We start from the raw sequence: 14,663 nt of genomic DNA, 5'->3' as shown, positions 1-14,663 counted from the left end.
ACACACACACACAATTGCTATCTGGTGTGGAATGTTTGCTCTGTTGGGGTCCAGTTACAAGGGGGAGGGTGGTGGTCTCTCCGTCTCGTGCTGCCATCACATATAAGACAATAGAACCGATTAGAAAAATGTAAAGTAAATCTGTGGAAGTTTAAAACTGCTGAACTCTATTTAACTCCCTCTATCAGCATTTCTGCTCATGGTGTAAATGTGTGATACACGTGTGAAGTAAATAGCATCGAGCTGACGTATTATACACGATGAAAAATGTGGAAATAGCAAAATATAATAACACTTCTCTGTAACAGAGATGACTTTTGTATCTACCTGCGGTGGTTTTCCACTGTTTATATTTTTACCTAACCTTACATCAGAGGGTACAACGCCAGGAAATGTTGACCTTTGACCTGTTGCAGTGTTTATCTTAACAAAATACCATTAGAGCGAGGGGATGGAAAGATAACAGCAGAGAGAGAAAGAATTACAGATGGAGTCGAAAGGAAGGGAAAAAGGTTGCACATGACTGAAGCAGATGGAGAATCAAAGTAAAATTAGATGGAGTATGAGATGTAAATGAAACTGTGAGTTCTCAACTCTTTTAGAAAATGGGAACACTTCCATGTACATGCTGTGGGTTGAATCTCTACTGTGAAATAGATCCTAGTCTGCTGACACAGATTCATTTTACTGAGCTGGAAACAGGTAACAGAATCCATTATCTGTACTACGATTGATCCGTTCTCTTATTGATTCATCCTGATTATATTGACAGTATACCAGCAGACAGATACACAAGGACGTCCACCCCCTTTTTGTTTATTCTACTTTGTTTATTTTTATTTTTTTCTTCTATTGCTTTATTTATTATTATTATTATTATTTATTTTAATTTAATTAATAAATTTTTAATTGGTTTCATTCCTTTCTGTTTTTCTGTTTCTGGGTTATGTTTTAAAACCTCTAATTGTATTATCTGACATATGTTTGATATTTTGTGTTGTCTCTCGCGTTACTTTAATTATCATTATACCGTGTCCATTGAAAACACCTGTCCGACTCACAGGTGTTGAGGACACTTTAACAACCAATCACCTCTCTAAAGTGATCGATTTAGGTTACAAACCATCATAGACTGACAGTAACCATAGCAACAAAAGTGATGCTGTGTGCTACATTAATGGTTGAATTTAGTAAGAATTAAAGACAGCAACATTAAATCAAATAATTGGCAAAAAAAAAGCTGCATTAATAGATTTTTTTGTCCCCTTGGAGGCAGGAGAACAAGCTGTAACTCAACACTGACATTTCATTTCCTCGTGGCAGTTTCATGGCGACAGCGTGACAGTGAACCAAATCAGTAAAATGACCTGACGTAAAACCAAAACAGGGAGCTGAAAGTCGCTCAGTGGAGCTGAGGGGAACTGCAGCGACTCTATGAGCGACACCTTTCAGATTTGACAAAGGTTTCTAATATAAAAACATTAATTACTGCAGCTTTAACGTGACATACGTGCAACGGCTCGTTCAAATGAAAGATTTAAAGACGGGATTCTTCACTTCTTCTTAAGGAGGAGAGGAGGAGGAGGAGGAAGAGGAGAAGAGAGAGAAGAGGACGGGAACGGGACGTCTTCCAATAGTTTACACAGTGCAAGGATGTAAAAAGCTCCCCGGTCCGCCTCCCTCCTCCCCTCCCCTCACATTTACTACTCTTTCCATGTTGTTTCTCCACTCCACCACTCCTCCTTCCTCCCTCCCTTTTCCTCCTCCCTCCTCCGGGCCAGAGGAGAGGAGTGATCAACCTGAGAGTTTAAACAAACCAGAAGAGGCGGCAGCGTAGAGCAGAGCTCACACTCTCTCTCTCTCTCTCACACACACACACACTCATACAGCTGTTCAGCGCAGAGGGAACTCTACACTGAGGTAGGTTTGTCGCAGCTGTGAGTGAAGATTACCTCACTGCTCTGTTTTATAGCAGTTATGGGACATGAGTGGCTCAAAGAGATGTGTGTTTTCTGTCTGTCATTGTGACGCCTTTATGAAACACAGCAGGATTCTGAATGAAAACATTTGATACCAGCCTTAATTTTATTGCTAATATCTTCATTTTCAGGACCAGATCTACGACTCAGACTTTGACAGCTGCTCACGAGCTAAAGGTCAAGTCTTGTTCCTTTTGTGCTTTCAGACTGAAGACAGAGTGAGACATCTGTACCAGCCTATAGGACGGAGCTGAAGGAGTGGGGATAAAACAGACCAGACCTTTGCCCCCCCTCCTCCTCCTGCAAACTTTCACCTCCCAACCCTCTTCTGTGAGTCCGCACTCCCTCCAGTCAAACCCTCAGCACAGTGACTGAAGTTCTCCAGTGTCCAGAGGATCTCAGAGACTGAGAGACTGTCTGGTCTCCATCCCAAGAGGGTCACCAGTGGCAACAGCGGTACCGATGGAAGCCCCAACCCTCGCTGAGATGGGAGACTTGTGTCACCCCCGGTCTTCCTCTCCAGAGGGGGAAACGGTGTGTGCAGCTCTGGCCCGGTACGAGCACACTCTGCGGGACGCTATCAGGGAGATCCACATGGATGTCAGCGCCTTTAAGCTGGGCATGGAGCGTCGTCTGGAGGAGACAGCCAACCTGAGCGGGCCCCTGGGACGAGCCGTGGCTCAGCTCCAGCAGGAGAACCGGCAGCTCAGGAGTCAGCTGGAGGCTCTCACCCAACAGGTGGAGCTCCTAGGTGGGATGACGTGTGACAGAAGCAGCTTGATGAACAACAACAACCACAGTCACAGTCCCAATCACAAGAATCATCTCAATGACATTCAGGAGAACCATCAGGAGGTGAAGGAGGTGGTCTACGGAAAGGGTCAGGCTCACACTCAGAGCCAGGCTCTCCTCCACATCCAGCCCTGCGCCCCGGGGAGCCAAGCCCAGACCTACAGCAGCCTCAGCAGTCAGTCAAGCCCGGCATCCCCCCCTGCCACCTTCTCATCCTCCCCCAGCTCCAGCAGTCCTCCTGCTGGCTCTAGGGTTTCCTCCATGGTGACAGGCCCGGTGTCCAGCAGCAGCCCCTCCACCGCCCGCTTCTCCAGCCGAGCCACATTTGCTGTGTCCAGCAAGACGAACGTGAGTACTGCATGTTGGTGGAGGGGAGACGCTGTATGGTTTGATCCAGAGTCCCTTTACGACACTTGTTCCCAACCTAGTTTTACTGCTGTACCTCCATATATCTGTCATGTTCCAAACGGATCCTCATTTTTAAACAGATTTTAAACTGAAAGTTATTTAACACTATTGATTATAGAAGGGTGGAGATGTTTACAATAATACCTGGCTGGTACTGTTGTCACCTTGTGAGTCTCTTTGTGTGTCATCCTGCCAAAATATGTTCCTGGAGACACCAGCTGCAGTGGGAACCCCCCGGAGGCAGTTTTGAGTACTTACAGGTGTTTATATGTCTCTTGGACAGATTTGTCGCAGTGATTCAGTCATAAAACTTCACAGGTGTGTAGTTGAGATCAAAATGAAGGCCAGCTTCAAAGACGAGTGTGGATTGACCATAGAATGTATATAAGCATAAACGTAGCGTCGGTGACGTCACTCACAGGTTTCTGAGGAGCGGTTTGGAAGCTCAGGTTGAGCCATTGCCATCTTGGCAGTGTCTAACTCCGCCCCTAACTCCCAGCTAATCTTTGCCATGGGCAAGGATTTGGGGCCTGTGTGGAACCAAGACTTAGTTGCATGCTGGTTAGTGGCACACCCTCAATCAAACAGAACTTTAAGCCTTAATAAAAATTAAACAGGTGAGTTATATAAACAGTCGTCATGAAGGAGGAAATTAGCTCTAGAGACCAAAACTGTTTTTTGTACCAGGCTGTAAATATGTTTATTACTGCGTTAAAGTTGGACATTTTAACATGGGAGTCTATGGGGATTGACTCACTGTTGGAGCCAGACTCTAGTGGTCATTAGAGGAACTGCAGTTTTTGGCACTTTCACTACTGGCTTCATTTTTCAGCTGCTTGGAATAGACCATATAATGATGATGATGTTGACGGGCGTCGTGGCTGGTCTGTGATGCCAACGCGCGATAGTCTCCAGGTTTTTTTTATACAATTGAACTGCCAACGTTGAAGTTCGTTCGGTTTCACACTAACTCAAGTTTCCATTTGTGGTAAAACTGCAGCAAGTCAATATTTCAACCATTTGTCTATGACTTATCTATTCCAGCTGTTTATCCATTTAGATATTTCATTTGTCCTTTACCTTTAGCTTTCTAGTTGAACAATGCAATGTTGTAACTGTTTTAACCATTTATTCTTTCCTTTAATTCAACTATTTTAATCATGTATACACTACTTTTTTTTTAATCACGCTTTTTCGTGCTCATGGTCACGAAAATTTAAAACATACAGGTTTCAATTTTGTTCCATCTTGCACAAAAAAACTTGGGCATTTTCGTGACAATGAGTATGAAAAAGTGCGATACTTGGTTGAGTTAAGCTAATTGTTTCAACACCCTTTTACTTTTAGCTAACTATATCAGTACATTTAACTATTTTACATATCTAATGTACTTGTATGCATGACTTTTGACTTACTTTTAACTACTTTTAACTCACCCTCAGTTGCAACATGTAATGTTCAGGAGTTATAGTATTTTCAGTGTATTCAGTATTTTCTATTTTAGTTTTAGTTCAGCTGCAATCTTTTCGCCTACTCCCTGCCAACTGCAGAAGGACGCCCAAAGAAACCCATGTTTGTAAATCACAGTTTTTTATGTTACTGTCTAAATCTAAAGAATGAAGGGAGCCCGTCCAAAAAAAGAGAAGCTGCACACAGAAGCTCCTGACATTTTTGTCCTGACCCACCACCTCACGGCCCAGTGCCAGATACTTTGTAACATGGATGGAAACTTAATATAAAATAGCAGAAGAGGTAATTCAGTAATTGCTATGTAATTTTCTAGGTTTGGGAAAGAGCGAAGAGGCAGAATATGAGCTCGACTGAAGCCGTTTGCGTCGTGGCTGCGTGGACGTGTCAGACAAAGCGCTGGCTGTGCCCCTGCGTTGCACAATAGCCTCTCCACCAGGATGCTTAAAGATTTATAAAGTACAGTAACATGAGTGGAGCAGGCTCCTGGGAGGTGAGGTTACTGTGGTCATGTGGTTTTCAGACATGAGTCAAATATGTGAAATCAGTGTTGTGAAATGTAGGCTGTGGTTAGTCGTTACTGCTGTCATCCTGTGTGAACCTCGTGGGTCCAGTTTTGGGGGTTTTTAGCTTCACCTGAATGATTACATGCTTCTAGTTTGAGGAAATTATAGCCACTCGTCTTGTGAAAGTTTTTCTAAACTCTGCTGAGTAAATAAAAAAAAAGTGATGGGCCTTCCAGTTTTCTCAGTTCCTGGAAAGCAGACATTTTTCTTGATGCTAAATTCGTGTCAAAACTGACTTTATGTTACGTCTATATGAGGGTTACCTTGTAGTTTACCAGACAGGAAGTACGTCCTCTGGAGCTGGACTCATCTTGGACGTCCTCACAGTAACTGTCCTTGTTCTCGTGTAGCTTCATTTGTTTTCTCCCTTTGCTTCTGATGAAACCAAGGAGAGAACCTTCTGGCTCACCTCCACCCTGTGGCTGCTGCATCGTCTCGTCCAGTTGAAGATGAGCGTGCAGTTTTCCTGGCCTTCTCCTGATTATAGATTTATTGTTTTTTTTAGAGCAGAAAGGAAATTCTGTCATATGTCAGAATTTCCTTTGTCTAAATATTTAGGAAAAAAAAACAGTACACACCAGCTGAAGACAATCAAGATGTTCTTTCAGTTTTGTCTTTCCATTCCTTGATGATTTAGTACACATGTGTTTAAGCATGTTTCTGTCTGATCTTACAACGACGAGACTAATGGTAAATTCAACCAATCGATGCATTATTAGTGAGATCTTCTCTGCAGAGGTTTTCTACAGAAACTTCTCTCGCAGCACAATCCAACTTTCCACTTTCCATCTGTGCGTTCGGTTCGTTCAAAACAGGATCATTTCAGACATAATAGCCTAAACGCACTTCTTCCATCTCAAGGCTGGAATATGATTCTCCTTCTGAAATATTTCTGCGTCTGTTTTCTTTTATACTTCTGCAGATTTGGGGTACGACACCTTGTGCACATTGGCTGCGTAACATAAGCAGCACGTTGGCAGCAGTTGCACTCTGACTGACTCACTGACGATGTTCAGCCTGCAGTGCAATGACGTCAGGAAGTCGGAGGAAAATTTACGTCACGGGTCGCAGTTGTGTTTGTAGATTGTGAACTTTTACACACTTGGGGTGTGAGACATGATGTATGGCTCCTGTGGTTATGCTCTGCATGAAAAAAAGAGAGCTGAGAGGGAAGTTTAGTCCTCGGCTCCTCGCTGACCTCCACACAGCTGACCAATCAGGATGTGAGGTGGGTGTGAATGAAGCTCAGTGAAAGCCACAGAGCTGCTGCGCACTCAGTGTTTTCTGTTTTTGGCTCCATTCAAAGTCACTGAGATCACATTTCATCCTTCGATCTCGATGTTTGACGTGATCGTTATCTGAAGCTCCTGACATGTGTCTGCAGGATTTTATGCTGCCACATTGGCCGATTGGATAACTTCAGGATTAAACGTGCACAGGTGTTCCTAATAAAGTGCTCAGAGAGTGTAAAGCCTTGCACACACACGTTAAGCATACCGAGTCATTATTTTCATTATGTGATGTTACGACACAGTTTTGGAAACTGATTTGAAGTGACATAAGAAAGATATTTTTGTCCCAACTGTTCAAAATGAAACTTTTGTCACAGACGACAAAACTTTAAAGTTATCTGCTCAGCTTTTCTGTGTCTGAAGGCTTAAACACTCATCGTCTTACAGATATCTAAAATGCAGACTCACAAAAAGTTTAAATGTGCTATTTGCACGTTATGCAAATAGCTGCTCCTCCTGTATCTGTAATTACCAAACAATGTGGTTGGATACAACAGAGGAATGAAATCATGTGGTCACAGCTAAATAACACAAGGGCGTCTTTGTTAGTGTGTGTCTGCTTAGGGAGATCCCCCGCTGTCAGCCAAACACACACACACACACACACACACACACACATCAGATCAAACATGTGATGCAGGAAGTACTGAGAGGTGCACGAGGGCTGACCGTGCGTACGCTGCGTTGCGGTGATGAGCCTCACGGGATTTTGGTCCACGTGGTCAGATCTCGACTCGTGGCTGTTTCAATTATAATTGCAGCTCACTCCTCCTGCCACATCCTCACCTGTGTGAGGGAGATGCAGCACAGAAAGTACAGTTGGTTGTTCAAACAGGCCTGATCAACAGTTATACACACACACACACACACACACACGCACGCACACACTGCAGGCATTCTTAGCGGCTCAGATCCAAGCTGAAGGTATCTGTGCCAGAGAGATGTGTATAGGCGTGTCTGTCCTGCAGCCTGCTCTCCAGCTGTTACTGTGCATCCTCACTGTGACCTGCCAAGCCGTCACACACACAGGACACACACACACACACACGTACTCAACTCCAACACACCTGCAGCGTGTCAGCACGACCACATTCATGTTGAAAACACACCTGCGGCACGTATCTGTATGAATTATATATATGAACGGCCTCTGTCTCTTTTTTCTTCTCTGCTCTTCAAACAAAAAAATCAAACTAGTGATTTGAAGCGTTTTCATCAGCTGAGTTGAAACACACTGTGCGTACAGGCTTATATTAGTATTTTTTATATTCCTCTCATTCTGCCTTGTTAAGATGATGATTGATATTTTGCAATATTTGAGACGCTCTGTCATAATTTACCGCCTCTCTCCCACTTTTCTGATTCAGTACATTGGAATTCGTATAAAAATACTTGAATGGAAACCCAGCTGTGTGTGTAGCAGTGTGTGTGTGTGTGTGTGTGTGTGTGTGTGTGTGTGTGTGTGTTTCCATCTGGAAGGTTTTTGGGGTTTGTAAAGAGGCAGCTGTGCGGCTCTTTTCTATCCTCTAATGGTTCTGGGCAACAGGAATTAGTCAAGATTAGGATTAGGACAAAGACCTAAGCCTCCTGCACAATGTCTCCTCTTCCTCCACACCAAAACACACACACACACACACACACACACACACACACACACACACACACACACACACACACACACATACTGTAAGTCTGCCGACAAAGCTGCTGTTGCCAATTACGGTGCCAAAGCAGCCGTCTCAATGGGCCATTGTGTGGGTTCCTGTGCTTCATTGGGAGTACATTGAGTGTGGAGGGATTACAGGATCGACCCTCCTCTCTCATTCCTTCACTCCTCTGTTCACTGTCTCTCACCTGACATCCGCATTTCTCCTCCAGAGGCCCATTCTGTTATTTAATTAAATCTTATTAAATTAGTTGTGCAGATATGACACAAATAATCAGTTTAAATTAATTAAAGTTTAGACTTTGATCTTAAAAGCTCATTCTTAATAGCAGAAATAGTAGTTCGACGAAAAATTCAAAAACAACAAGACAAAAAAAAAACTAAATGTCCACTTACTAGCTTTTTTCTTGGCTTTCAACCACGTCTCACTGTCTTCATTGGCTGTTAGAATTTGCTCAGTTGTTATCAAGTATGAAATTTTGGTCACAGTGATAGCAGGTGTTATAAACACACATGTACAATCATGCGGTTGAAAGCTCCAGAAAAAGCTAGTAAGTGGACCTCTGAGAAACCGACCCTGATGATGTCATGGTGATGTCATCAGGGTCCTCTCAGCTCGGTGACGAGACTGAAGATTTAGAAAATAAGAACTGAGGTACAACTGGCATTAACCAAACAGAGCCAGTCTAATAAAAGATATGGCTGAGTTGCATTATGGGAAATGGAGGATCCAGTGTTTTTGGAGCAGTCGAGTCAAGTTGGGTTTTGGCTGCTCAAATTCAGTTTTTAATAAAAGTTAGATTTCTGATAAATAGATAATTAATATTCAGTGATTTTTGTTCATCTTTCTCATCAGATTTTCTGTCACAAAAGCTTCACTTTCATTTTCCTTCTGACCGACAAATACCTGAACCACACCTGTAATCAAACGCCCACCCGCCCAGCATTAGACACAGTGCATTCCTCTAGTGCTGCGTGTGTGTGTGTGTGTGTGTGTATGTGTGTGTGTGTGTGTGTGTGTGTGTGTGTGTGTGTGTGTGTTCATTAGCAGATGAGCAGATCAGATTATCACAGTCAGGTCAGAGGGTCATCTACTGTTCTCTATCAACGCTCAGACAGAGACGGGGTGCGCTTGATTTATGGCCCAATGCTGCTGTTATGGAACAGCTGTTTTCTGGAGATGGACAAGTTGAGTTTGGGTTTGTTTCTTATATACAGACTCAAAGGACGGGCTCACTACATGCAGCCATTTAATATCAATAAATGATTAGCATGCATGTGTGTGTGTGTGTGTGTGTGTGTGTGTGTGTGTGTGTGTGTGTGTGTGTGTGTGTGGCATGATGCCCCCACGCTGCGCGGTGTGGCTGTGGACAGTGGAAGCGATGAAAGGCAAAATCACTTTCAACAGATTCTCGCAGGAAGCAACAGAATTTATTGGAAATGTGGTTTTAATCGTGAGGAACATCTGCTCTCTCGATACCACCGCCGCTGCTGCAAAACAGAAGCCGCCCATTGTCTCCACCCGTGTTTCAATAATTACACCAGGCTATTAAAGTCCATTTGACAGCGATAATATATTGGTTCAAATCTGGAATCGCGTCTCTTGCCCTGAGCACAGAGTGTTCAGTTACTTGACTGTCTGATCTTCTCAATTGTGTTGGTGTAAAAATTCCCTCAGGTTACACTCCTCCAGATACTCCCGTCTCCCTCCATCCCTCCCTGTGCACCCACTGGCTCCATCTCCCCCTAACATTACACAACGCAACCTTGATGCTATCTGTTTCTTATCTGCACGCACACACACACACACACACACACACACACACACACACACACACACACACGAGCAGCAGACCACTGCAGCATTCAGCCTGCGGTGTTTTAGTTTAGTCACAGTCTGAGAACAGGCTGATGGATAGATTGCACATTCAGAGCACTTAGATGTACCGATCCCAGTCCAAACTGAATTACACTGAGATTACTGGCTGCTGGTGCACGTTCCCATGCACAGGTCACTGCTATGGAAAAGGTGAAAACACGGATGTGCGTTTGCTGTACTGTCACCGAAGACATTCATGCTCTACATACACTCTATATGTATATACACTCACATTTCTGCATTTTGTCATGTGATTTCATTAATAGAATATAATGTGATATCATTGTGTGCATTCTGGGTATGCTTCCTATTAACTTCCTATTACAGTAATTACATCTAAATTACATCAGTGTGATCTGCTCGGACTCACTGTGTTAAACTTCATGCTTGATGCAGATGGTGAACAGGAGTCCTGCCTTAAATACCAGATATCACTCCGCCACTGCAACGCAAAAACAAATAATATGTGATGATCAAAACACAAGCATCCTCCACTGAATCTGTGTTTACATTTTTTATTCACTGTATTCTACGCCATCACTGTATCTCTGCTGTTTCCTTCATTATGACGGAGAGCAGGAGTCATGGTGAGCAGAGCTGTTCTTATAAATGTATGTGAAGTGAAAAACATGAGAAGACGGACCCTTTTTTTCCAGTTCACGATGAATAACAGATCTTATGTGTTATCTTCATAATCCTGATGTGTAGTTACATGTTGTGAGGACACATGTCTGTTTAATCTTGGAGGCTACAGACATACTGTAGCTGCTGTTGGCACGACGTGGCCCCTCAGAGAGGATGTGGAAATCCTGCTTTAAGGCACAAATTTAAGCAAGCAGCAACACTGAAGTTAATTAGTGAAGAAAGGCAGAAATGGCAGAAATTAACTCTTTTAGATTTCTTAACAAGAACAAGGTAAAAGAGAAAAGTTGAGTGCGATCAGAGTCGAAGTAGGAGCGGCCGTTTTATTTACTGAGTCAGAGTTAATGGAAAATAGATGAGCAGCAACAATGATTCTGCTGTGAAAACTAATTATGAAGATTAAATCAACAATATCAAAAATAAAACAAATAATGTGGAGGTGGAGGAGGTGGAGGGAGCTGCAGCAGCAGACTGTTGGCATGAAAGTACTGTGTCAGCAGAGTAATAGTCAGGTTGTAATGGCAGAGCTGTGCACTTGCATGAACATGCTCTAGATGGAAAGTATTCAAACAATTATATTATGCAGAAATATTGTGTTGCATCATGTTGAGGAGTAGAAATGTTTTATTGCCTGTTTTTTTTTTTATTATTTTCAACTTCATTTGCTTGTTTGAAACTTTCACACTGTCAAAAAAGAGAAGAGGCGGTGATCACGTTCACTTTCGCAGATGAAAGGAAGAGTAAAAGAGCGTGTGTGAGTCTGTGTGGAAGCTCAGCTGAACACAGGGTTACAGTGTAGTGTAATGTTGTGTAGTGTTGTTTATCTCCATGACAAAGACAGTTGACATTTACACTCTGTCTGCGGAGACTCCCCGAGCTGAGCCAACTCTGACTGACTCTGATAACTGAGACGCACAGCTTCTGCTCTCTGTGTCCAAATCCTACCACAACCATCCATCCATCCATGTACACCTCTTTGGCTCTGTGACCCCTTCCCCACCCTTCTACCCCTCCCCCAATCTGCCCCTCAGAGCTCTGCTGCATTTTAAAGCTGGATTCCTGGCACTAAACCCCCTCCACTCCCCTTTTTGTGGCTATTAATACATATGAGTGAGACAGAAAACAGAGTTCAAGTATGTTTTTGTGATAAAACACACACTCACATAAACACATATGATATTACATAAACAATATCTGTACAAAACTGGCTTTTGAATCATAACTTTCTGATGAAAATCAAGTTTTTAAACTGTTAACACCCACGTGATGTTTTTTTAAATACTACAAACATAATATGAGTGAAATAATCAGTCAACACCATGACTGAGTGTTTCCACCTTGAACTGCAGTGAACCAATGACAATGACGGCCAGGGTTTCATATGTCACAAACCTAAGGAACCAATCCTGTCAACTTGTGGGCACGGGGGGCGGGGCTAAATAAACCTGAAACCTCGTCAGTACAGAGAGAGATAGAGAGACAGAGTTAGCATTAGCAACAACCACTAACACTGAGTCAGCCACTGCCCGTTACAAGCAAACAAACAACATAAATAAAAGATGCTACCTACGCTAACGGTTCTGCTACTCTCTGATTCTGGTCTCAACAGACTCCTCATCCGAGTCTGACTGAGGCTCAAACATGTGGCTGAGTCTCTGCGATGTTTCCTTCTCTAACCATCTTGATACGCACTGCTCTTTCACCGGTCACCAAAACCTTGTCAGCACAGAGAGAGAGAGAGTTAGTATTAGCACAACCGCTAACACTGTGTCAGTTACAAGCTAACAAACAACATGAACAAATAAAAGATGCTAACTGCGCTAACGGTTCTGATATGTCTGCTATAGTCGCCGATTTTGGTCACAACAGAGTCTGGGTCTGAGTCTCTCTGATGTTTCCTCCTCTAACCATCTTGATACTCTCTGCTCCTTCACCTGTCTACCTAGCAGTTGTGGGCGGGGCACAAGGCCTGGTCCAGATTTCTTGATGGGGAAGTAAGAGTAGATGAGCTTCAGACCCAGTTTTACATTTTTCTTTTCACTTTTTATGTGGGAAAACCATGTTAAACTAAATATGAATCATAGCAGAGGATTTTTACAGAGTTTAAAACACATCTGGAGAGGAACTGAGTGGTTTGTAATGTAAACTACTTATAGGAGCTATTTTGAATGCTGGTTTGGCGAAATGTTGTTAGTATGAAGTGAAATAGGTTTGGACTGATATAGAAGAAAAGAATAAATGTGAAAAGAGAGCACAGCTGAAGAGAGAGCAAGTGTGTGTGTCAGAGTGTGTGTGTGTGTGTGTGTGTGTGCGTGTGCGTACACATGCTGGGGGTTTAACAGAGGTATGCGGCCACTCCCTGGCTACCCCTGGTGCTCTTAATGACTTCCAGACAATAGGCCGTGTTCCCGTCATCATCTCTGTGGAAACAGGTTAATAACTGACTGGCTGGTGGCGCAGCTCACCCTCCTCACCCTCCTCACCCTCTGGAACCAGTAAGCCGTACTGGAAGTCAACTTTTAGCTACGTCAGCTCAATCCCCCTGGGAAATACTTCCCAAAAATTTCATTTAGCTGCGTTTAGTTCCAGTGTTTTTGGAATAATGCCCAGAATGCACTTTAAGGAAAATCGGTTTTTAGAGGTTGTGTGACACTGTGGTGGGGTCACGGGTGAGAGAGCAGGGGTTCCTGAAGTTTTCAGGGTTTTGCCAGACATTAAGTCTCTCACCGCAGGAGGAGGGTGACCCAGATATAACTGCTACCTTGGGCATTTTGGAGGCTCAGGAGAAGCAGAAGCGTGACCTGGAGTTAATTTATCTGCCTGTCAATCACTGTGAGGATGAAATTCAAAATGTAAACTCTGCAGAGGTTTGGTGATGGAGTGTCAGAGGTGAGCAGAAGGGCAGTGGAGTATTCCCACATAGCATGTTTTCACAAGGATGAAACGATGAAAATACATGAAAAATATGTGAATAAATTCTATACAATTGATATGTAGACTTACGATTACTACTCTAGATTCTGTATATATAAAAAGGAGCTAAAGCTTGGCCTCCCCCTCTGCAAAACTGAGAATCTAAAATCTCAGGGTGATGAGATCTTCTGGCAGTGTGGTTTTTATGTGGGTGTTTCTGTGTCTTGTTGCAGGCAGAGCGGCCTCAGGGCCAAGGATAAACATGATACAGGCCATGACGTGGGCAGACTGGTTAGTCAGTGTGATGGAGATGGTGATAATAGTGATGTTTTGTCCAGCTGACGTCTGGTAATTCATGAGATCAGGACTCAGATTCTGCAGGATTTCAGTTCAGCCAACAACAGCAGCTCAGAGGGCGGCTCTGCCTCCCTGGCTGAAGTTGTGTTGATTAAAGATGTTTGGTTGGACTTAAAGGTCCCACACAGTCTAAAGGTCTCTGTCCATGTGTTGTTTGATTATAGATCAGGTCTAGGTTCTATATTAATACTGTGAAAGTATCAAAGCCTCAGTCCACAGAGAAATGCACACAGCCTGTATTCAGAAACTGAGCCTTAAAACAAACCGTCAGGTCTTCCTGTAACTTTGTGATGTCACAACAAAGCAGTCACTGCCCACAGCCATGCCCCAAGCCCCGCCCACCAGGACCTACCATCCAACCTTGCAGGAATTAGTTTCTCTAAATGTTTTTACCTGAATTCTGCTATATTTTTTTATTGGATCACTCAGAAAACAGTCAGCACTGCACCAACCTGTTGTTACTAGAGCTCCAGAGAAAAACCTGAGAGAGGACATATAAAACTACACTGAGATGGTTTTTGGTTCTTAAAGCCATAAATATATCTTCTCAACACTTCAGATAAAACACAGAAGAAGAGGAAAATGAGGGACCTTAAAGTTTTGGCATGAAGCTGGGTAACGCTGGCTAACACTGGGTGGTTGGTGCCTGGTTCCAACCTCTAACCTCAAATTATCACTTTCCCCTCCAGCTACTAATGAGAC

At 43.3% G+C, this 14,663-nt stretch overlaps 1 protein-coding gene across 2 annotated transcripts in view; it reads left to right on the top strand.

The window, feature by feature from the left end:
• Positions 1-1,832: 1,832 nt before the first annotated feature.
• Positions 1,833-14,663, top strand: part of LOC111238229 (smoothelin-like protein 2) — a 32,200-nt gene continuing 19,369 nt past the window's right edge. Inside the window, exons 1-2 of one of the 2 annotated variants that reach the window (XM_022767643.1) lie at positions 1,833-1,920; positions 2,186-3,119. In XM_022767643.1, coding sequence (XP_022623364.1) covers positions 2,442-3,119 — 678 coding nt within the window. In that variant the 5' untranslated portion in view covers positions 1,833-1,920; positions 2,186-2,441. Of the gene's footprint in view, positions 1,921-2,110; positions 3,120-14,663 lie in introns of both variants that reach the window. The other variant, XM_022767644.1, reaches the window with a different exon arrangement.

The sequence above is a fragment of the Seriola dumerili genome, unplaced genomic scaffold, assembly GCF_002260705.1.
Source record: "Seriola dumerili isolate Sdu_G_001 unplaced genomic scaffold, Sdu_1.0 BDQW01001240.1, whole genome shotgun sequence".
Classification (NCBI taxonomy): domain Eukaryota; kingdom Metazoa; phylum Chordata; class Actinopteri; order Carangiformes; family Carangidae; genus Seriola; species Seriola dumerili.
The sequence above is the reverse complement of the archived record's forward strand: the minus strand, read 5'-3'. Positions and strand labels throughout refer to the sequence as shown.